General features: G+C 53.5%; 2 protein-coding genes and 1 pseudogene across 11 annotated transcripts in view; 2 read left to right on the plus strand and 1 right to left on the minus strand.

Moving 5' to 3' along the window:
- The window catches only part of BRSK1 (BR serine/threonine kinase 1), a 26,055-nt gene extending 20,704 nt beyond the window's left edge, over window positions 1-5,351 (minus strand). Inside the window, exons 1-4 of one of the 2 annotated variants that reach the window (XM_067018812.1) lie at window positions 4,888-5,351; window positions 3,324-3,418; window positions 3,150-3,235; window positions 1,023-1,163 (exon numbers count right to left, since the gene is read on the minus strand). In XM_067018812.1, the coding sequence (XP_066874913.1) occupies window positions 1,023-1,163; window positions 3,150-3,235; window positions 3,324-3,418; window positions 4,888-5,023 (458 nt within the window). In that variant the 5' untranslated portion in view covers window positions 5,024-5,351. Of the gene's footprint in view, window positions 1-1,022; window positions 1,164-3,145; window positions 3,236-3,323; window positions 3,419-4,887 lie in introns of those variants that run through there. The other variant, XM_067018813.1, reaches the window with a different exon arrangement.
- A 3,850-nt stretch (window positions 5,352-9,201) lies between these two features.
- LOC131744629 (ATP synthase F(0) complex subunit C1, mitochondrial pseudogene) lies at window positions 9,202-9,744 on the plus strand (annotated as a pseudogene).
- A 293-nt stretch (window positions 9,745-10,037) lies between these two features.
- HSPBP1 (HSPA (Hsp70) binding protein 1) lies at window positions 10,038-21,044 on the plus strand. 9 transcript variants are annotated; one of them, XM_067018942.1, is made up of 9 exons: window positions 10,253-10,355; window positions 10,936-11,142; window positions 12,855-13,059; window positions 14,767-14,991; window positions 16,602-16,757; window positions 16,850-16,946; window positions 17,377-17,488; window positions 19,710-19,756; window positions 20,574-21,044. In XM_067018942.1, the coding sequence occupies exons 2-8, from the start codon at window positions 10,939-10,941 to the stop codon at window positions 19,728-19,730; spliced, it is 1,020 nt and encodes a 339-aa protein (XP_066875043.1). In that variant the 5' UTR covers window positions 10,253-10,355; window positions 10,936-10,938; the 3' UTR covers window positions 19,731-19,756; window positions 20,574-21,044. The 9 variants fall into 9 exon arrangements, with proteins under 9 accessions (XP_058900169.1, XP_066875043.1, XP_058900168.1 ...); XM_067018941.1 differs by lacking the exon at window positions 10,253-10,355 and adding an exon at window positions 10,398-10,495; XM_067018943.1 differs by lacking the exon at window positions 10,253-10,355 and adding an exon at window positions 10,421-10,495 and having other exon boundaries at window positions 10,843-11,142.
- Window positions 21,045-23,374: the final 2,330 nt, after the last annotated feature.

A 23,374-nucleotide genomic window follows, 5' to 3' on the forward strand; every position in this document is an offset into this window, starting at 1 on the left:
ACCGTCAGAGACTGCTGATAGGGATGTTGAATGATACAGCTGCTTTGAAAAATGGTCTGGCACTTCTTTAAAAGGCTAAACATAGAGTTCTCATAATTCCCTGGCGGTCCAGTGGTTAGGACTCCGTGCTCTCACTGCTGAGGGTCTGTGTTCAATCTCTGGTTGTGTGGCCAAAAAATTAAAAAATAAAATAAAGAGTTCCCAAATGACTGAACAATTCTAATCCTAGGTATATACCCAAGAGAACTAGAAACGTAGGCACACGCCAAAACTTGTATGTGAATGTTCATATGTCCATATTATTCATAATAGCCAGAAAGAAGAAACCACCAAAATGTCCATCAACTGGTGAATGGGTAAATAAAACATGGCATACCCATACAATGCAATATTACTCGGTTGTGAAAAGGAATGAGGTGTTGATTCATACTACAGCGTGGATGAACCTTGAAAACATTTTGCTAAGTGAAAGAAGCCCGCCACAAAAAAGACTACATATAGTATGATTCCATTGATAGGAAATGTCCAGAATAGGTAAATCCGCAGAGACAGAAAGTAGATTAGTGGTTACCCAGGGCTGGGGGTGGGGCAAGGTGACTGCTTAGTGGGTACAGGGTAGTGATTTTGGGGGTGATGAAAATGTTCTAAAATTAGGTAGTACTGATGCACGGCATAGTGAACATATTAAAAACTACTGAATTGTACGCTTTAAAGGGGGTGAATTTTATGATGTGTGAGGGGTTTTTTGTTTTGTTTTTTGGCCATGCCGTGGGGCTTGTGGGATCTTAGTTCCCCAACCAGGGATCGAACCCATGCCCCCTTCAGTGGAAGCGCACAGGCCTAACCAATGGACCTCCAGGGAATTCCCTATGAGGTAAGAGTTTCATCCCCATTTTGAAAAGTGAGAAAAGATTTATTTGGGGGCTGCAGGACTCTGGCTTCCAGTCAGCCTGCCATGTGCTCCCAAGGGCCTGCCTTCTGGGCAGTGCTCATTCCGGCCTCCCCTCAAGCTGCCCCCTCACCAGATGGAGTAGCTATGGCAGAAGTCCAGCGCCGACACGATCTGACGGAAGAACTTCCGGGCCTCCTTGGGGGTCAGTCTCCCCTTCTTTACCAGGTAGTCGAACAGCTCACCTCCAGACACGTGCTCCAGAACCAGGTACCTGGGGGACATGGAGGAGGCAGAGGGCTGGAAGGGGCATGTGGAGGACCAAAGAGCCTGGTCTCCCTCTTCCAAAAGCACAAGACCTCAATCCCATTGGCCCCTGGAGGTAGAGAATCCCAATTCTCATGAGTCCCTGGGAGGAGGAGGCTCCAATTCCCATTAGCCTCTGGGAAGCAGAAACTCAATTCCCATTAGACCTGGTCAGCATGTCAGTTTCAGGGGTCAACACTTTGACTAGTTGTCCTCAGGAGATAAGGCAATTCCATTAGCACCTGCAGGTCAGAGATCCCAATTCTCATAGGCCCCTAGGAAATAAAGCCCTGTATTTCCATCAGCCTCTGGGAAGCCAAAGTTCTCATTCTTATTAGTTTCTGGGATGCAGATAATGGAATTTTAATCTATTTTTGGGTAATGATATTTGCAGTGTGTACCAAATGAACAGTCAACATCTGTGAGCTAAAGCCTACAACTCCCATCAGCCCCTGGGAGGTAAAGACTCCAGTTCCCATCAGTCCTTGAGAGAAAGAGACACTAATTCCCATCAGCCTCTGGAAAGCCAAAATTCAATTCCCATCAGCCCCGGGCAGCACAGACCCCCATGTCAACTTCAGGAGTATTAATACTTTGACTCCTAGTTGTTTCAGGAGATAAGGCAACTCCATTAGCACTTGGAGGAGACCCCCAATTCTCACAGGACTTTGGGAAATAAAGACCCCCCACCCCAACCCCTACCTACTCCCATTACCCCCTGGGAAGCCATGCCTCTTATTCCCATAAGCCTCTGGGATGAAGAAACTTGAATTCTCATGAACTCTTGGCAAAAACGATTGCCTTGTGCACCAATCTAAGTCAATTTCTGTGAAGTAAAAGACTACAACTCCCTTCAGCTCCTGAGAGGTTAAAAACTCCCAACTCCCATAAGCCTCTGGGACATAGAGACTTCTAATTCCCATCAGCCACCTGGATTCTAAACACTCCAAATCCCATCAGGCTCTGGGATGCTAAACCTCTAATTCCCTTCAGCCCCTGGAAAACAAAAGCTCAATTTCTACGAGCTCTTGGAAAACTGAGGTTCCTCTGCGAAGCACAAACTCCCATGGGCCCTCCCTCCCCACAAGGATGGTGGAGTGAGAGTGACAGCTCCATGAATCAGGGACAATGGCCCCTCCCTGCTGCCACACCTGGGGAAGCCTGAGGACTACAATTCCCATGAGTACCTGGGGCTGGCCAGCTTCCTTCCTAGGGAAATCCACCCTAGCATCTGATGGGTGCTGGAGTAGGTTCATCCTGGGGACTGCCTGGTGGGGGCAGGGGGTTGTCCCCTCTCTCGCTGCCCAGTCCAGCTGTCCCTTGGGTCACCAGAGTCCAGACAAAGGTCTATTGTCTGGAGTCCGGACAGCTGGACCCCACCCCCATCCTAAGGCGGGTAATCAACTTTGAGATGCAGACTTAGAACTCCCAGGAGACCATTGTTGGGGTGTCCAGTCATAGCACCCAGAGTTATGCTGGGGGATGAAGGGAGCCTCCAATGCTCCAGAGAGGGGGTTTGGGAAGAGGCCTGGGGCTTTGCTAGGCCCCATTGCCCTAGCAAATAGGAAAGGGATATGCCCTTAGCAAGTTGGGTCTGGCTGAGGGCATCTAGATGATACAGTATCGAGTGTTCCCTGCAGTGCAGTAGGGCGAGGCACTGGGGCTGGAGAGGAAGGGGGAGGATCAGCCTATGTCCCCCACTCAGGATGGCTCAGGCTTAGCTGGGGCACAATCGGCCTGTAGCGTCAGGCCAGCTCAGTGTGGGAACAAGGAGTGTTATGAGTGTGTGTGGGGGGCTTGTCCTTGAGCAGCAAGGAAGGCACTGGGCCTTCAGTGGCCCAGCCAGGAGAGCTTAAGTTTCCCCAGGCCCCTCCATGCCTTGTTTCTGGAAATGTCCCCCCCCCCAGGAACTTGGGGAGGGCGCATGGGGGGCTGGGTGTCTATAAATACCTACAAATATTTCTTGTTCTCGTAGACGTCGTGGAGCTTGAGGACATGTGGGTGCTCAATGAGCTTCAGGATGGCAATCTCCCGCTCCACCTGGGGGAAAAGGAATGGAGGTCAGCCTTGCCTCCCTCCCTGCCCCCAGCCCCAAAGGGTCCCCTCTTCCCCCAGCACACAGACACACCTTCATCAGCACCGACTCGGACAGCTTCTCCCGGTTCACGATCTTGATGGCAACCTTCTGGCCCGTGATGCAGTGGACCCCGAGTTTAACCAGACCTGGGGTATCGGGATTGAAAATGTGGGGTGCGCTCCCAGGGCATTCTCCCCGCCTCTGGCTCCTAAGCCCCCCTTGCCACCCTGTTTCCTCTTTCTTCCCCTGCTGGCTGTTTAACGGTGGTCTGAATCACTCTCACCTGAACGCCTGGGGGCTGAGAGCCGCCATTCCCACCAAACGCAATTCTCTTCTGGCTCCCTGTTGCCCAGTTCTGTTCCTTCCGACTGTCCATCCACCTACCTGCCTCCCCCTCCCTCCACAGTAAGATCCTCTCTCCTGCCTGAGTCTCCGTAGTTTTGTCTCCTCCAATCTGCCTCCTTCCAACAAACCTCTCTCTCTCTCAACCCATTACTTCCTTGAATTCTTTGCCCTTTAAATCTTCTGGAGACACCATGTCTCCCGAGGAATATAATCTTATGATTGCCCCCTTTCCAGACCATCCTCCTCCACCTCCTCTCAAACCCTGACCTCTCAATCCCCTTCTTTGATCTTCTTTTAGTAGCAGCTGTACCTGGAAGCATGCACACCCCAAGGGTAGCCCCACTCCTCAAGGGTAAGCCCCCAAGCCACAGATCCAGGAGTCCGAGCCCCCAGCCCCTCTTCCCTCAGCCCCCCAAGTCCAGGCCCATGGCCGCTTCCTCCCCCATAACTCAGGAATTCAGGTCAGCAACACCTTCACACTTTTTGCACTAGGATATGGAGTCTGATCCTCTCCCAGCCCTGACCCTCAGCTTCTTAGAGATCCTGCACCCAATCCCGAACCTCGTACACAGAACGCAGGTGGTCAGCTCCTGTCTCACACCCACCCACCTCCCACCTGGCAGGAAAGAGGTTACGGAGGTTTAGGAACAGTGAAAGGTGATCCCCCCCCCCCCCAATCCACAGCAACTCCTGAGGGATTTGCCACTTGCATCCACCTTTGCACCTCTCCATTCCCGGTCCCCGCATTAAGCCAGCAGCATGCTGGAGGAGGGGCAGAGTGCTTTAGACCTCCTCGCCCAGCTTCAGTCCCCCTGTAAGCCCAACAGAGGCCCTCCGTAGGCCAGAGGACAGTGCAGCGAGAAGCAGCTTCCTGAGGTGCACCCCCACCCCAGCACCTCACCCGGCCTGCGGCTGTGCTGCACCAAGGACCTCAGCTCCCAGCCCAGACCGTGGCTGCAGGCCGAGGTTCCTTTCCCAGTGTGGCCTCGGACCCCCCCCCCCGACCTCTGCCCCCAAAGGGTGGGAGCCTCTGGGCCCCGGCACCTCCTCCCAGGAGTCCAGGCCCCCAGTTTCCTTCTCCCCAGGACTCGAGAGTCTGAGCCCTCACCCCCTCCATCCTAGGGACCCGGCAGTCTGGACCCCAAGTCCCTTCTCCGTGAGGGACTCAGGGGTCTGAGCGGCCAGCCCTTGCCCTTTGAATACCTATGTCCCGCCCTCTGCCCCCAATCTCCCCTCGCCCCCGTGCCAGGTGTCCCCTCCCCTGACTCACCTGTCTGTCCTTTGCCCAGCGTCTTCTCCAGCCGATAGGGGCCCACATATTGGGCGTGCTGGGGTGGGTGTGGGTGTGGGTGCGGGAGGTGGTAGGCAGGGGAGCCCCCGCCCCCCTCCTTGCCCCCGGACGACATGATGCCCTTGGTCCCGGCCCGACCGGCCCCCCGGCCGCCCCCCCTGCGGCCGGTCGCCCCGTCCCTCCGGTGGGGGCCGGCGACCGCTCCGTCCCGGCCCCCCCGGCTGCCCCCCACCTCTCCGGGGGTCCCCAGGGGGCTGGGCTGGGCCCCCCTCGAGTCGGCGGGCCGCGGAGCTGGGGGAGGGGGGGCTGGCCCGGGGGGGTCAGGCCCCGGGAGTCAGCATGGCCCGGGGGGGCTGCGCGGCCCCCCCTCCCCAGCCCGTCCCTGGCCGGCCCCCCCCTTCCTGCGCCTCCCCCCGCCGGGGGGGTCTGAGGTGCGGGCCGGCGGATGCTGCAGGCCGAGGTCCCCCCCGCCCCCCCACGCGCCCTCTCTCCTCCGCCTCCTCCTCCTCTCCGCCTCCCCCCCGCCACCTCGTCCTTTCTCTCCCGCACGCTGACATCACCATCCGGGGACTCCGGGCCCTTCCCCAAAGTTAACCCTTTCGGAGGGGGGAGGGAGGAGCGGGGGCAGGGGGCGGGCCTGGGAGCTGGAGGGAAGGAGAGGAAGGGGGAGGATGCTGGGAGGGATGCAGGAGAGACGGCGGAGGGACAGAGATGCGGAGCAAACAGGCAGGGGCTGGGGCGGAGCCACACAAAGGGAGATGGAGTCTGGCAGGAGTCAGGGAAAGAGACAGAGGCGAGGGAGATGGAGACCACCGGAAACGGGGCAAGAGAGGGGGACGGGGCAACAGGCAGGCAGCCAGAGACAGGCAGAGACAGGAGAGGGGGGCGGTCAGAGAGACAGGGAGATGGAGAAAAGGAGAGAAGGTGATGGGGAGAGACAGAGATGGAGAGAACCAGAGATAGAAATGGAGAGAGACCGAGATGAAGGGAAAGAGAGTTGGAGAGACAGGGAGTGGGGCTGGGGGATAGAGGCAGAGAGAGATGGAGAGACAGATGGGAAGAGACAGGAACAGAGAAAACAGAGCCAGAGATGGGGAGAGACCCAGAGTAACGGAGGGGAGACCACAGAGAGACAGCAGTGGAGACACAGACACATGGGGGAGAGAAATTAACAAAAGTAGAGGGATGGGGGCAGAGAGAAGCAAGATGTAAAGGTAAGGCACAGGGGAAGATGGCAGGGGAAGGATGGAGGGTCAGAGAGCAGGAGAAAAGTACGAGAGAGAGATGGAAAGGGACCAGGGGGGAGGAACAAAACAGAGAGACACGTGGAGGGAGAACTGGAGAGAGACCGAGAGATGTAGAAAGAGAGACTGACAAAGAGAGATAGAGGTGGGGACCACAAAAGATGCGGGATACATACAGGTGAAGGGCTAGACGCTGGGGGGGGAGATGGGACAGATTGGAGGGGCAGAGAAAAAGGGAGACAGAAGCAGAGAGAGGGAAAGCATTTGGAGAATTGCTGATCCAAGGCTCATCTCTGTTCCCCCAGACCCCCAAGCTGCCCACCCAGGCCTCCGTTCCCCACCAGCATCAGGACCCTGTATCCACCCACAGCCCAGGGTGCCGCTTTTTAGATCATCTTGGATCCATACCTCCATTTAGGATCCACGATCCTCCTACAGAGAAACTTCCAGAACCCCTTGAGGTCCCTGTGTGTTTTTTTAGGCCCCTGTCTATTCTCTTGCCCACCGTTGGATCCCGTAGCTCTTCATGTGGGCTCCAATATAATCATATGTCCCACTATAGCTCATCCGTGGACCTGTGCACAGCTAGATTTCCACGTGATCCGGGACTCCCCTGTATCAGACACCCAAAGGTGTTAGGCACCCATTTAATTTCCAAATCACCTATAGAGTGTACCCATGAACCTTAAGTCTCCTAGTCAACCACTTTCATTCCGTGAATCTATACTCAGTGCCAAATCTAAGCCAGATGCTGTTCCCAGTGTTGAGGGTACAGCAGGGAACCAAATCAACAAAGATCCCTGTCCTATGGAGCTCTCACTGCAGTGGATGAGGCCAGAGATAAACAAGATAAACAGTCAAAATATATGGTACGTTGGGAGGTCCCTGGCGGTCCAGTGGTTAGGACTCCGTGCTTCCACTGCAGGGGGCACGGGTTCGATCCCTGTTAGGGGAACTAGGATCCCACAAGCCTCGCAGCCAAAAAACAAAACAAAGAAAACAGAACAAAAAAGCACAAAATATATGGTATGTTACAGAGTCGTGATCAGTGATAAAGAGGAAACTAAAGGAGGGAATGGGGACAGGAAATGTTTGTTGAGTAATTTTCTATATGATTTTTTTAAAAAATATTTATTTATTTAGGCTGTGCTGGGTCTTAGTTGCAGCACGCGGGATCTTTGTTGCGGCATGCGGACTCTTAGTTGTGGCATGCATGCGGATTCTTAGTTGCGGCATGCACGCACAATCTTGTTTCCCGACCAGGGATTGAACCTGGGTCCCCTGCATTGGGAGCATGGAGTCTTACCCACCAGACCACCAGGGAAGTCCCTTTATATGATTTTCACTACCGTGCCAAGAAAGGCCTCCTCAGTGAAGGGACACTGAAGAAAAATGAGGGTCAGAGCCATGTAGATAAAGTGCCAGGAGCCTTCTGGGCAGAGGAAACAGCAGTGCAAAGGCCCTGTGGCAGGAGTGTGCCCGGTGTGTTATGGGAAGATTGAAAGAGCCAGTGTAGCTGGAGGGGAACAGTGAGAGGCAATGAGGTGAGAAAGCAGATCAAATAGGACCTTAGATGCAGGGTGACCAGGGAATTTCCTGGTGGTCCAGTGGTTAGAAGTCGTCACTTTCACTGCTGGGGCCTGGGCTCAATCCCTGGTCAGGGAACTAAGATCCTGTAAGCCGCATGGCCACCAAAAAAAAAAAAAAAAAAAAAAAGCAGGGTGACCACATGTCCTGGTTTATGTCTGTTATTCTGTAATTATTAATAGGGTCCATTTTCACTCTCAAGTGTCTTGCTGTGGACGGAAAATTATATGATCATCCTTCTTACAGGTCATTGTAAAAACTATGTCTTTTAGAGGGTACCTGGGGAATTTTCATCTAGGCTACCATTTATTAAACATACGTTCATATATGTAATGTCATATACAATTACATGTTACATGTACATATATATTATATGGCATTATGTATAATAATATATGTAAATAGTATTATAGATAGATGGACTTGTACATACGTGTACATAGGTATATTAGGCTGAACAACGGGCCCCCAAAGATGTCCACATCCTAATTCTCAGAACCTGTGAATATGTCACTTACAAGGCAAAATGGACTTTGCAAATGTGATTGAACTGAAAATCTTAGGTGGGGAGGTCGTCCTGGTCATTTGGGTGGGCCCTAAGTGTAATCACAAGAGTTCTTAAGAGGCAGAAGCATGAGGGCTCAGAGGAGGAGATGGGATAAGGAAAGAAACAGTAGCCAAAATGATGCAGCCACAACCCAAAGAAAGTGGGCAGCCTCTAGACGCTGGAAAAGGCCAGGAAACACATTCTCCCCTGTAGCCTCCAGAAGAAACACAACCGTGCTGACACCTGGAGTTTAACTATTTTAACTCAGTGAGACCCATTCCGGGCTTCTGAACTGTAAGGTTATAAATCTGTGTTGTTTTAAGTTTTTGGTAATTTGTTAACAGCAGCGACAGGAAATGGATACAATAGGGTACCCAGGGCCCCAGACGCCTGTCGGATAGCTATCCTCCTCAGTGCCACACACACACACACACACACACACACACACACACACACACGGCTTATATGTTTGGTCTTCCCATCTCTGTCCAAAAGATCACCGGGTACATCCCAGACCGAGCAGTGTGCTCAATATATCTGCGACTTGTGAGCTCCACCAACGTTGCGTACAACCTTTTCCTGGAGTGGGAGGGCCTCTTATGCAAGGCTAGAACTAGAATTTCTCTAAGCCTAGCCCAAAGCAAACACCTCCAAAGACCAGGCACATTCCCAGACCTGAGCCCCAAATCTGGTGCAGGGAGGCCTCCAGCCGCCTAAACCACCTTGCCCGGGCATTTTACTTCCAGGCTTCAAGAAACACCTCCTTTGCATCCGGCAGGACTCAGGGAAGATTCCACGAGGGAGACGTTGGAGGATAAGAGAGGTCCACACAGAGCTAAAGCCCGGAGGGGGGTCAGTCACCTTGAGCCGGGCGAGCGCTGTGTTCCGAGCAGGGGCAGCAGGGCAGTGGGAGTGCAGATCGAAGAAAAAATGCAGGCCACCGGGGCACTTCTCATTCCTCCTGCTCTCATCCGCTCTTGTACCAGGGCTCTGAGCAGGCCTGTGGCTGCCTCCTTCCTGAGGAGGCCAGAGATCCCATCTGAACAGCCTTCCTATAGCAGTGTCCCACTCCAGGTGGCCAGGCGGGAGTTCTGGACGAGTGTTGTCTCCCGGGACATTGACACAGCGGCCAAGTTTATTGGTGCTGGGGCTGCCACGGTTGGTGTGGCTGGTTCATGGGCCGGCATTGGAACAGTGTTTGGCAGTTTGATCATTGGCTATGCCAGGAACCCGTCTCTGAAGCAGCAGCTCTTCTCCTGTGCCATTCTGGGCTTTGCCCTGTCTGAGGCTATGGGGCTTTTCTGTTGGATGGTTGCCTTCCTCATCCTCTTTGCCATGTGAGGCTCCACGGAGGTCACCTATCCACCCCTGCTGCTTCGACTCCAGGCCATGCCCGGTGCTAGAGTGTACTAAGCTTTACCATTAAACACAATGTTTCTCTAAAAAAAAAAAAAAAAAGAGGTCCGCACAGGTGCTGCAGGTGCGGGTAACGGGCAGCCTCCTATGACGAAAGGGGAAATTGAGGCCAAGAAGGGGGTGGGACAGGCCAAACTCTGCCTGGGTCAGGTATTAGTGATGAGAACCCAGGGCTCCAGTAAGAGACGGAATCGGGACCCAGGTGCAGAGGAAAACGCCCCGAGAGTGCCGGGACCCTCGCTACAGGCTACCACGGGGTGGGGCGGGGCCACGAAGAGGGCGGGGCTTAACGGGGAGCAACGGGTGCACGGGCACGGGGGCGGGGTTTAGCTGGGAGAGGGCGAAAGGCCTAGAACAGGGGCGGAGCCTTAAGTGGCAGCGAGGGGCAGAGTTTAGAACTGGGACAGGGTGCGTGGGTATAGACGGGGTCTAGCCAAGGCGGAGCCAGACCTGGGGGCGGGGCCTACACCAGGGCAGGGTGGAGCTTGAAATGAGGAGGAGGGGCTCATTAGGGGCGGGATCCGGGCAGGGGGAGGGGCTTACACGAGAGCGTGAGCACGAGGGGCGTGGCCTAGGTGAGGGGCCGGGCCGAGCGAAGTATCCCGCCAGGTGGGAAGGACTTAAGAGCCGGGGGAAGTAGCCTCACGCCCCAGGTACGGCCCTTAGTTGGGTGGCTGCGCCGGGAACTTCCGGGCGAGACCGTGAGTATTTCCGGTTAATATGGCGGCGCCCAGCATAGTCAGGTGCGGGCGGGTTTGTCTTTAATAGCGGCGGCGACACGAGGCCCGGGAAGGTGAGGTCCGCCCCGCTCAGGCTCCCCTCTTCGGAGAGGATGGAGGAGACTTGTTGCTAAGAAGACCCCAGGGAGGGCTTGTTGCTCTGAAGGCTGGACAGTGGGGTTGCTAAGAGACGGGAAGGACTGCCGTGGAAATGGAGTAGGGGGTTGCTAGGGAGTGGGGTGGGGCCTGTTGCTAAGGAGGAAGGAGGAGCTTGTGACTTTGGGAGAAGGGTCCTGTTGGTATGGGGGAAGAGAAGAGGGTTGTGGGGCAAGAAAAGAGGGTTGTGGGGAAAGGGGGTGTGGGCAGAGTGGTTTGGGGTCATGGGCGGCCGCGGAGCTCCCCTAAAACGCCACCTTATCAGCAGACCCCCAGGAATCGACCCGCCAGGACATCAGAGCTACCTCCGCGGGGACCATCCCCTACCCCAACACATTCTTCCCTTCTTTGCAAACAGCCCATGGCGAACCAAGGCTCTGGGAGCAGTCGCCTTCCCCTGGCGCTGCCCCCAGCCTCCCAGGGTTGCTCGTCAGGGGGCAGCGGCTCCCCCGCAGGCGGCTCCGGCAATCCCCCGCCACCGCGAAACCTCCAAGGCCTGTTGCAGATGGCCATCACGGCGGGCTCTGAAGAGCCAGACCCCCCTCCGGAACCCATGAGTGAGGAGGTAAAGGGTGGGGACCCAAGAAGCTGGGGTGAGGGACGTGGGGACAGATATCTGGGGAGGGGCGGGAGTCCCGCTGTGAAGGCATAGTAGACTGTATTTGTGCTCGATAGGGTTCTTGTAGACAGAAGGTCAGATCCCTGGATCCCTGCACTGTGCTGGGAGGCAGAGAGTCTTATGCTAAAAAGAAAAAGCAAGGGCTCTCCAGAGCCAGACAGTCGTGGGTTCAGCATCATACAGCTGTGTGACCTTGGGTATGTCACTTCATGTTTCTGAGCGTCGGGTTCTTTAGTTGCAAGTTGATGTTGATGACAAGAAAACCAGTGGTACTTCACAGGGTAGTTCTAGTTCTGAGGTTCCAGTTGAAGTAGGGCTCAACATAGCACCTGGCACATAGGTCGTGCTCCTGAAGGCAGCAGGATATTCTCATTAAGAACACAGGCTCTGTGGACAGACCACTTAGGTTTGACTTAAGGCTTTGTGGATGGCTGACTGTGTGACCTTGGGCAAGTCGCACTTTTCCGTGCCTCCATTTTCTCATCTGTGAAGTGGGAATAACAGTAATCCTTAACCATGGAAGGTTGTTTTGGAGATTAATAGCAATATTTGTTATACATGATGTTTAGTTGGCGATGACAGTTACAGTATACAAAATATGGTGCTAATTCAGTTACATCTATGATGTCATTGAACCTCTAGGACCCTGAGGTAGGCAACAGGCCCAGAAAGATTAACATCTTGCCCAAATTTCTCCAGGACAGTGACCACGGAGCCTGGGCAATAAACAAAAAACCAGCGGCCAGTTTTCAGCGCTTATTTTATTTGACCTACTAGCAGCATTTGATTACTACCCCCTCCCCTTGAGTTCTTTCTTCCTTTGGCATCTGGAACAACGTGGTTTTCTGCTTTTCATTCCACCCACTGGCTTTTCTTCCCCATCTCCTCTGTTGGTTCAGCCTCTTAGCCATGGAGCACACCGGGACTCTCTCTTCTACCCTCACTTACTGTGGGATCTCACGTTGACGCTTTCCTCTGATCATTCTCAAATTTATATCTCTAGGCCAATGGTGCTCTCCTGGGGGGGCAGTTTTAACCACGTTTGGCAATGGGTGGAAACATTTCTTGTTCTCGCAAATTGGTGGGGCTGGTGGGAGTGGGAGGTGAGGGCAGTGCTACTGGCATCTGGTGGGTGGAAGCCAGGGATGCTGCTCGACCTCCTACAGTGCACAGGACGACCCCCACCACAGAACAATCCAGCCCAAGGTGTCGGCAGGGTCGAGGTTGAGAAATCCTCGAGGTTGAGATCAAGGCTGGACCTCCTCCCTGAACTTCAGGCAGCGTACTCAATATTTGGCCTTGGGTGTGTCATGGATCCCTCAAACTTTACAAGTTCAAAAATGAGCTCTAATCTCTACTCCTCTCACTCCACAGCTGCTTCTCTTGCGGTCCTCCCCATCTCCTTCTAGTCGTTCAGGACGAAAAGCTAGGTGTCCCTGACCCCTCTTTTTCTCTCCCGCCCCACAGCCAGTCTCTCCGTAGATCTAGCGTCTAGAAAAGAGTCTGTCAGTGGAGAAGGTGCCCGGTAGGCACGTGTTGATCGAAGGACACTCCGTTCTCAGATGTTGGCTGTTATTATTAATGACTGTTATTCCTGAGTTGATTATTGATGAGGTTTGCTTCTTTCCCCCACCCTCCCGCTCCGCCTCCCCCCGCAGAGGCGCCAGTGGCTGCAGGAGGCCATGTCGGCCGCCTTCCGGGGCCAGCGCGAAGAGGTGGAGCGGATGAAGGAGTGCCTCCGGGGGCTGTCGCAGCCCACGCCCCCCTCCGCTGGCGAGGCCGAGCTGGCTGCCGACCAGCAGGAGCGCGAGGGCGCCCTGGAGCTGCTGGCCGACCTGTGCGAGAACATGGACAACGCGGCAGGTACAGCCAGGCCCGCTCCAGCCCGCCCCCGGCCTCCAGGGTCCTGTCCCTTCTGCCTCTGGCCTCCTCCTCCTCAGCCCTGGGTCCTGCTGCAGCCCAGCCCTCGTCCTTTGTCTCAGGGACCACACAACCAGCCTCCTCCCAGCCTCCCAGCCTCACCCCTCCAGTCGGGCGCCAGGTGAGACTGCCCCGTCCCTCCCTGCTTGGTCCACTGGCCATCAGGAGCAGCGATGGCGCCAGGTTCAGTCCACCACCTCCCCGATGCTCTCTGAGTCTGACCATTTCACCCTCGTCTGCTGGGAGTCCATTGCTACTCCCTAGAGTAAGAGGCAGGAGGTGGTCCTGGATGGGGCAGTCAGAGAAGGCCTCCCCGAGGGGTGACATTCGATGAGAGCCGTGAAGTGCGGGCGTGAGTCATGGGATTCGCTCTGGGAAAAGCATTCCAGGCAGAGGGAGTGACCAGTGCAAAGGCCCTGAGGTGGGAACCTGCCCGGCCTGTGTGGGAACAGCAGTGAAGCCAGCAGAGCAGAGTGAGTGAGGGGTGAGGCCTAGGAAGTGACGCTGGGCATAGAGGGGCTCACAGGCCAAGGCTGGCGCTGTGGGTTTTATTCTAAATGCCGAGGAGCCAGTAGAAGGGTGAGTGGTCACTTCCACTTGGAGGGGTGTGGTGTGCTCGTTGATGGTGTGGATTTGTCTGTTCTGGACATTTTAGGTACATGGAATAATAGAATATGTCGCCTTTTGTGACCGGCTTCCTTCACTGAAGGTGATGTTTTCAAGGTTCTTCCATGTCGTAGCTGTATCAGAACTTTATTACTTTTTGTGGCTGACGGAGACGCCGGTGTGTGGATGGGCTCCACGTTGTTTATTCGTTCATCAGCTGATGGGCATTTGGGTCACTTCCCCCTTTGTTTATAGTAAATAATGCTGCTGTGAACACTGGTGTACAAGCACGTGTTCAAGTTTCTGCTTTCGATGCTCTTAGATATATATATATAAGAGTTGTTACAGGGTAACTCTGTATTTAACTTGTTGAAGAACCGCCAAGCTCACCAATACAGAAAACAGGTGGTAGGCTGCAGTTTGCGGACGTCTGGTGTGGTGTGTTCTCCTCGCACAGGGGATGTTCTGATTGTCACAAAGACTGGGGCTCGGAACTGGCATTTAGGGGGCTGGAGCCTGGGACCCTGACCCTCCAAATGCTGACATTGCTGGGACGCACTGGCCTTGGACAGACCCCCAGTTGGGTGCCTGGGGAGAGCCAGCCCTTGGAGGCAGGCTCCCCTCGGCCTCACCTGGCGTATTTGTCCAGTTGGGCTGCCGGAACAAACACCACAGACTGGGGGCTTAAACAACAGGAAGCTCTCCCCTCACAGTTCTGGAGGCTGGAAGTCCGAGCCTTGATCTCTTCTGAGGCCCCTCTCCTTGGCTTGTCTATGGGGGCCTTCTCGCTCTGTCCTCCTGTGGTCCTCCCTCCGTGCATGTCTGTGTCCTAATCTCCTCTTTTTTATAAGGGCCCCAGTCACATTGGATTAGGGCCCCAGCCCATGACACCGTTTCACTTTAATCACCTCTCACCTCTTTAAAGCCCTGTCTCCAGATAGAGACATGTCTTGAGGTCCTGGGGGTTAGGGCTTCAGTGTAAATCCGGTGGGACACAGCTCAGCCCATCACACCTGTCCTGTCTGCTGCCCTCTCTCCACATAGACTTCTGCCAGCTCTCCGGCATGCACCTGCTGGTGGGCCGCTACCTGGAGGCGGGGCCTGCGGGGCTGCGGTGGCGGGCGGCGCAGCTCATCGGCACGTGCAGCCAGAACGTGGCAGCCATCCAGGAGCAGGTGCTGGGCCTTGGCGCCCTGCGCAAGCTCCTGCGCCTGCTGGATCGAGACCCCTGCGATGCTGTGCGCGTCAAGGCCCTCTTCGCCATCTCCTGTGAGTGTCCCGGGGGCTGCCGGGGAGGGGCTCGGGTCCCTAGGGCCGGTGCCAGCTTCCGGATCTACTTCGGGGCAGAGGGAGGGGGGCCGCGTGTGTTCGTGTATCCCCAGCACCTGCTGGGGCTCTGCTGGGCGTCGGGGACAGAGCGGTGAGCTTGCCACACCTGCTGCTGCTCAGAGAGCCAGAGCCTCCCGACACGGGACGAGGCCCAGCTTGAGTGCTTTGAGGCCCCTCAGGGCTCTCAGGCTTGGCACTGTTGACATTTGGGGCCCCGATCGCTCCTTGTCATGGGGGGTCCTCTCGGGGGCTGCTTGAGTGTCATCACAACTCAAGCTGGGCAGTCAGCTTCTCCCAGAGAATGCAATCCCGGATGCCAGGCAGGAGCTACAGGAACTATCAATTCAATGCCCTTTATCTTTTTTTTTTTCCTCTTTTTTGGTACCTCTTAAAACCCACCCCTGTCTGGTCCCTCCCTTCTTCCCTCTCCTCACTTGTAACCACTAGTTTGTTCTCTACATCTGGGAATCTGCTTCTTTTTTGTTATAGTCAATAGTTTGTTTTATTTTATTGTATTAAAAAAATATTTTATTTATTTATTTGGTTGGTTGTTCCGGGTCTTAGTTGTGGCAGGCAGCCTCCTTAGTTATGGCATGTGACCTCTTAGTTGCAGCATGCGTGTGGGATCTAGTTCCCCGACCAGGGATCGAACCCAGGCCCCCTGCGTGGGGAGCGTGGAGTCTTAGCCACTGTGCCACCAGGGAAGTCCCCCAAGAGTTTGTTTTATTTTTTAGATTCCACATATAAGTGATAACATACCATATTTGTCTTTCTCTCTCTGACTTATTTCACTGAGCATAATACTTCCAAGTCCACCCATGTCGTTGCAAATGACAAAATTTCATTTTTTTCTTATGGCTGAGGCCTTTTATTTTTATTATTTATTTTAAAAATTTATTTATTTAATTTATTTTTTATTTTATTTTATTTTTTTATTTAATTTATTTTTATTTTCGGCTGCGTTGGGTCTTTGTTGCTGCGCCCGGGCTTTCCCTAGTTGCGGCGAGCGGGGGCTACTCTTCCATGCGCTGCACGGGCTTCTCATTGCAGTGCCTTCTCTTGTTGCAGAGCACGGGCTCTAGGCGCTCAGGCTTCAGTAGTTGTGGTTTGCGGGCTGTGGAGTACAGGCTCAATAGTTGTGGCGCACGGGCTTAGTTGCTCTGCGGCATGTGGGATCTTCCCAGACCAGGGCTCGAACCCGTGTCCCCTGCATTGGCAGGCGGATTCTTAACCACTGCGCCACCAGGGAAGTCCCTAAATTAAAAATACTTAAAGGTAATGCTTGCGAAGCACGGACCCATAGAAATCGATGATGATGAGGATGGCGATGAAGGCGAAGGTCTTGATGGTGATAGTTGTGGTATTTATGGTGGTGATGGTGGTGATGATGATATGGGTGATGATGGTGGTGATGGTGATGGGGATTATTGGGGACGGGGATGGTCATGGTGATGATGGTGACGGTGATGATGTTGGTGGTGAGATAATGGTGACGATAATGGTGGCAGTGGTGGCTGTCACCTCAAGGCCCTGCCTTTCCCCCTCCCCAGGCCTGGTCCGGGAGCAGGAGGCTGGGCTGCTGCAGTTCCTCCGCCTGGACGGCTTCTCTGTGTTGATGCGGGCTATGCAGCAGCAGGTGCAAAAGCTCAAGGTCAAGTCGGCGTTCCTGCTGCAGAACCTGCTGGTGGGCCACCCTGAACACAAAGGTGGGGCGGCCAGGGCAGGGAGCTGGGGTGGCTCCTGGCGGGGAGTGCACGGGGGAAGGGACCGCCCCTCTGACCCCGTGGCCCTTCCGCAGGGACCCTGTGCTCCATGGGCATGGTCCAGCAGCTGGTGGCCCTCGTCCGGACAGAACACAGCCCCTTCCACGAGCACGTGCTTGGAGCCCTGTGCAGGTGCGCTGGGGCCCCAGAGGGTTTAGGGTCAGAGAGGAGCAGGAGCCACGGTGCTGGCCCGCCCTGAGCCTCAGTTTCCTCAGCTTTGGGGGCTGCTGCAGCAGCCTGGGGAGGAGGGGGGGAGTCTTCCTTTCACTCATACTCCCCCACCCCCCACACAAAGTACTAGCAGATTCGCGTCTTAAAACACGGCCGAAGCGGGCAGCTGGACCAGCGGGCAGCAGCTCTGACGTGTGCCGTCGGCTCCGGGCTGGGCGCTGTGCTCAGTGCCCTGTTGTGTAGTCCCTGGGCTGGGGCAGGGACAGGAGTGAAGTCCTCGTTGCAGGTGGGGAACCCGAGGCCCAGTGTGCGGCTTGCCCGGGCTCCCGTGGTTGTGGTTCGGGGTGCTGTGCAGAGCGAGGTCCCAGGGGCGGCTCTCCTGTCCCCGCAGCTTGGTGACGGACTTCCCCCAGGGTGTGCGGGAGTGCCGGGAGCCCGAGCTGGGCCTGGAGGAGCTTCTGCGGCACCGGCGCCAGCTGCTGCAGCAGCACCAGGAGTACCAGGTACTGGCGGGGGGGGGGGGGGGGGGTGGCGCTGGCCCAGGGGACCTGGCCCGTCTTTTGCGGGAGGGGCCGGCCTGGTGCCTGCCTTCTGGGTCTCTGTGGTCTCTTCGCCCACACTTTTGTTTACATCCTCTTTGCAGTTCCTGTGCTTCTCTAGTCATCATTCAGCAAACATTTGTTGCTCCCCTCCCATGTGCCTGGTGCTGTGTTAACACCAGGGGGATTGCAAGGAGAGCCAGAAGCTCAGGGTTTTGAGAGTTAAAGAGTTAACGAATTCATTTAATTTTTTTGGGGGGGGGGTCATGACTCACAGCTTGCGGGAGCTTAGTTCCCCAAGTGGGGATGGAACCTGTGCCCCCTGCGGTGGAAGCATGGAGTCCTAACCACTGGACCGCCAGGGAATTCCCCCAAACTCATCTAATTATTATCCAAATTATTTAACATTGTTGTTTACGTCATATCATTCAAATATTTAAGTATTTATTAGATTGATAAATAAGTAAATGATCAATAACAACAAATTAAATATTTGATTAAATAGGTAAGTAACTAATGTGATAAATAGCAACTCATTAGCTATTTAATTAGATAAAGGGTAACAAATGATAAATAACAAGCAATAAATAACTCACTAAATAGTTAAATAGATAAGTAAGATAAGTGATAACTCATTAGATATTAATTATATAGACATTGAGTAACAAGTGAAAAGTAACAACTCAGATATTTAAATAGATAAGTAACAAATAAGTGATACAGAACAACTAATTACAAATTCAGTAGTTATTTAATTAATTAAAGGATTAAGTGATTTAGTTAACTTTTAAGTAATTTATCCAGCCGTTATAGTACCGCCCAGACGCTGGTGCTTCAGCAACGCTGGACTCAGCAAAGGTGCCAGCTTCCTGAGACTTCCATTCTGCTGAGACCGTTCCTCTGTGGACACCATCAGGTGTTTACAGAAGGGCACTGGGCACTGGGTGTGAGGAGCGGGGCTGACTGGGAGAGGTAGAGTGTCCGCCCCCAGGGGCTCGCCCCCTGACCTCGTCACGGGAACCCGTGGAGATGTGTGCCCGTGGGGGGGCAGGGGAAGCCCCGGCCCTTGTCCGGCCTGTGGTTTGAGGCGTCCTTGCTTGATGCATCCACGTGTTTGTTCCCTGAGCCTCTGGTGTGCCAGATCCTGGTACCAGACCAGGAGACCAACCTGGAGAGGGAAGCCTCGTGTGAACCGGCCAACATGCCTTTTTTGTGTTTCCAAAACAAATTTTAACAGCTCTATTGAGGTAAAATTTACCTTAATTGAAAGTGTGCCACGTGAGAAGTTTCACGTACGTATACATCTGTGGAAACCTTCATTTTTCCATCAGGGGCAGGTCACCCATGTGCCAGGTCCCAACCTGAGCACTGGAGATTTGGTGAGGAGCAAAGGGACACAGCCTTGGTTCTCATGGGGCTCCTGGGGTAACAGATAAAAATGTAGACAAACATACGCACAAATACATATTTACAGATACATACATTTCTATCTATCTATACACACGTGTAATATGTATCTATATAATTTAACATATACTGTTGTGTATAATATGACACGAGGAAGTCAGAACTACAGTGAGGAAAAAGTAAACCAGCGAGGGGTTAGAGAATGGTGGGCTGTGATATTTTGGGTAAGGTGGTGCATCTGTTTCCTAGAGCTGCTGTAACAGAGTACCACACACTGGGTGGCTTAACACAGAAATGTATTCTCACGGTTCTGGGGAACAGAAGTCTGAAGTCAAGGTGTCAGCAAGACCGCGCTCCCTCTGAAGGTTCTAGGGAAGAATCTTTCCTCGCCTCCTCCAGCTTCTACTAGTTGCTGGCAGGCCTTGACGCTCCTCGGCTTACGTATACAGCCGTCACTCCGATTTCTGCCTGTGTTTTCACATGGCCTTCTTTCTCCCCTATGCGTCTGTCTTAGAACTCTTTCCAGATATGTCAATAGAGGTGTGCTTTAATTTCAGTGTAATTCAATATTATAATTGCATAGTATTCTCTAAAGTGACTACATCGTGATTTAGCCAGTCCTCTTTTGTAGGTATTTTTGTGGGCCCTGTGTAGAGTTACATTAAATTACACTGGTGCTTTTTGAATAGGCCCCATAGTCATGTGGTTCAAAATTCAAGATGCACGAGAGGATAAACAGTGAAAAGTCTCCCTCCTACCCCTATTTCTATCCACCCAGTTCTTCCTGTGGCCTTCCTAAGATAGTCTGTGCACATACAAGGAAATGTACGTATCAATTCTTTCCCTCTTCCTCTCTTCATGTTGTGTAGATTCAGCCTGTTCTGACCGCAATTCTGCTCTCGCCACATTCCCTTTTGTAACACATCCATGAGTGCGTTTCCTGTCAGTGCCTGTGGCTCTATCCTCTTGGAGTTTGTTTCCACGCTTTCACTACTATCAACTCTGCTAAAAGAATAACCTTTGGGCTTCCCTGGTGGCGCAGTGGTCGAGAGTCCGCCTGCCGATGCAGGGGACGCGGGTTCGTGCCCCGGTCCGGGAGGATCCCACGTGCCGCGGAGCGGCTGGGCCCGTGAGCCGTGGCCGCTGAGCCTGCGCGTCCGGAGCCTGTGCTCCACAACGGGAGAGGCCACAGCAGTGAGAGGCCCGTGTACCACACACACACACACACACACACACACACACACACACAAGCTCTTTAAGTATTAAGTATGTTAGCCGTTTGTGATGAGTTGCAAATATTTTTTACCCCAAATTGTTGTTTTTCTTTCACTTTTGTTTCTGGCATCTTTCTGCTACGCAGATACCTTTTATGTTCATGTGGTTCAATCTATCAGTGCTTCTTTCTTGGTCTCTGGAGTTTGTATCCATGGAAGGGGTTTTAAGTAGGGATTAATCGAGGTTGGTCATTTCTGCGAGTTAGGAAAGGCTGGAGGGGCTGATGTGAGGACAGACCAGTGGGGTGAGACAGGAAGCTTCTGGGGTGGTGGGTGGGAGGGAAGAGGAGCCGTTTCTGCGAGCAAAGCTGGTGAAGGCAGGGGGTGGCCTCTGCACTCAGGGCTCCCAATCTCACACCCCAATCCAGGAGGAGCTGGAGTTCTGCGAAAAGTTGCTACAGACCTGTTTCTCCACCCCGACGGACGACAGCATGGATCGGTGAAACCCGGTTGCTTCTCTCCCGCTCTTTGTGGGAACCCCAGGCCTCCTGACCCCCCCCTCACCCGCGAGGCCCTCTTCCAAAGGAGAGCGGGGCCTTGTTGGTGCCGGGGCGTGTCAGCCCGTCTCTTCTCAGCCCTCAGGAGGGGCGCTGAAAAAGGCACTGGCTCCTTGGACACCACCTTTCGCGCACTCTCACTCCATTCCCCCTTCTCGTGTCCACACTGGTCTTCCAGTAAAGGTGTTTCTCCTCCACCACCTCCTTCACTGCCACCTTTGTCACCTCCCCTGGAGAGTGCTTTGGTTGGGGAGGAGGGGTACGATCTTAGAGGACATGGGGAGCCATGGAGGGAACAGCAGCGGGCGGAACCTGAGAATAATAAAAATGTTGCTATCTAAAGTCCAGAGCCATCGTCTTCCTTCATCCTCCTGGCCTCGCTGGAGAAGGAATGTATGGGATATTCCTCCTCTTTGGCCCCCACCGTCTCCGTAACTACTCCTCTGTTTGAGGATTCTCAACGTTAGACACCCGTGCTGCTGAGCCCAAAGCGGAAGCCAAGTTCTTTCCCGGCGGGACGTGCGGGTTGCGGGGGGGCGGGTGCATTACGTGACTTCAGCTCCGCCAATCAGAGCTCGCCGTGCGACCAGAGAAGGCGGGAGCACGTGCTGGAGGTCCCGCTGTACTAACCGCGCCAGGGCTAGTGGTCACTCTGGGTGCCTGGGGCAGGCCGAGGTTGGGCGTGGGCTTTGTCCCGAAAGAGCTAAGCCTTTTCTCCAGCCTCCGAGATTGGGGGGCGAGCGGGGACAGAGGGAAACTGCCTCGCCTCCATTAATAAATTCCTTTTCAGTTTAGCCAAAGGAGCTTTCCTTTACAACCAAGAGTCCTGACCGGTGGTATATTTCAGACAAGGAAGCTGAGCCCAGGGTGGTTGATCCGTGGCCAAGTTCATAGCCAAAATTTAGTCCTGGGCCAATTCCAAAGCTGTGCCCCTCCTCCCTGTATCCTGGTTTCCTAGACCCATTTAATGCCAGACTAATTCCTCTCCTGTGGAATTTACTTGTAAATTTACTGGTCATTGGTTATTTTTTCACTCCCCTTCCCAAATTCAGGATAAATCGAAAGGTAGCTACAGGATCCAAGAATTGGAGATAACATATATCCTGTATCACTTTTAGAGCAGATACGAGAAAGCGGCATTGCTCTTGCGGCCACTTCACCCAGCATTGGATGTGGTTGTGTCTGGTCATAGGCAGTACTGGGCAAGTGCAGTCCTTCCCCTTGGGTGCAGGCAGCAGGTCAGAACACTAGGCTAGCTGGCTCCAAGAGGAGGGAGGCTGGAGGGCTGAGCCGTGATGCCTATCCAATCCGGCAAATCATTCCTCAGCCTTTGAGGAAGGGGTGGAGAGGCCAGGAAAGAGACAGCAATAGAAGTTTCTCCACGCAGAAATGTGAGCAATGGGGAATGGGTGTTCCCACCAAACACTTTAAGAAGCTCCTTCCAATTCTAATACAAAGAACAGCATTGTCAACCTGTGAGTTCTGACAAGGTGGAGACCCAACTTCGGTCTTAAGCCCCTGCAGCTTCCCAGGTTCTTGGAGATGGACTTTGTCAGCTTCTCAGGTTCCATTTGGTGATTGAATATGGCCAACCCCCTGCCCCTCAGTTCCTGAGCTTATGCGTTAAAACAGTGTGGCAGCTATGCAATCGTATTGGGGGAAAAAGCAAGCAAAATGCTGTGCAAACGACAAAAGAAGCTGCTGTAGATGATTCAAGGAACAGAAGGAAATGCCTCACAGATGCTGCAAGCTGTATAACAATAGTAACCTGTGTCCATTTTTAAACAAGACCTCCAAGATGAGAAGGTAAGCTTGGCAAACCTAAGGAAACAAATTGAGGACTGTGGTAATTAATAAATTAGATGGTTCAACAAATATCTGCTCCCTGTCATTGCACCTCCATGAGAGAAGTACATTTCCTCACCCGTGGTGGGTGGGGCATAGGTGCCTGCCCCATGATTTTGGGTTTGACCATGTGACTTGCTTTGACCAACGGATGGTGGCACATGTGAGGCAACCTGAGACTTGAAACGTGCTTGATCTGAGGCGCCTCTGTCTTTTCTTACGAGATGGTGCCCTGGGATGTCCATTGGTGCCCAGAGTATGAGAGACATAAGGAACGGAACCAGCCTCACCAACCTTCACACCTGCAGCTCTAAGCTGTGAGCGTGATAGGTGCGGTTGCCTGTCACTCAGCAGTAGCTAAGAACATCACATGCAACAAATAAACTGGAAATAGCAAGAAGCAGAAGAGACACGGCTGTAAAATTAAATTACTGACGTGTGGTAATCAGCAGATGCAGGTAGAAATGACAAAGATTAAAGCAATTACAGAGAAGCTAACAAATGTTAAGCACAAATGCATAACTGACATCCTTGAAACAGAGAACAAACAACTAGAATAGGATTCAGTAAAAATGTCCCTGAAATGGAAAAGGTAAATCTGCGAGTTAAAAAAATTTAAAAATGCCGAGTCCTTACACGCACTTACAGCGCTGATTCTTACAGAAGACCTGTAACATGGCAAGAGAGGGGTATGAAAATTGAGGAAACTGAGGCGCAGAGCAAGATGGGACCTTAAAGAACATGCACACAAAGTCTAGGAGAACCCGTCCAGTCGATGTTGTTAGAGGATACTTTGTGCAGCGGCTGGCAACAGTAAAGACACGGCC

Source organism: Kogia breviceps, chromosome 18 (genome assembly GCF_026419965.1).
Source record: "Kogia breviceps isolate mKogBre1 chromosome 18, mKogBre1 haplotype 1, whole genome shotgun sequence".
Taxonomy (NCBI): domain Eukaryota; kingdom Metazoa; phylum Chordata; class Mammalia; order Artiodactyla; family Physeteridae; genus Kogia; species Kogia breviceps.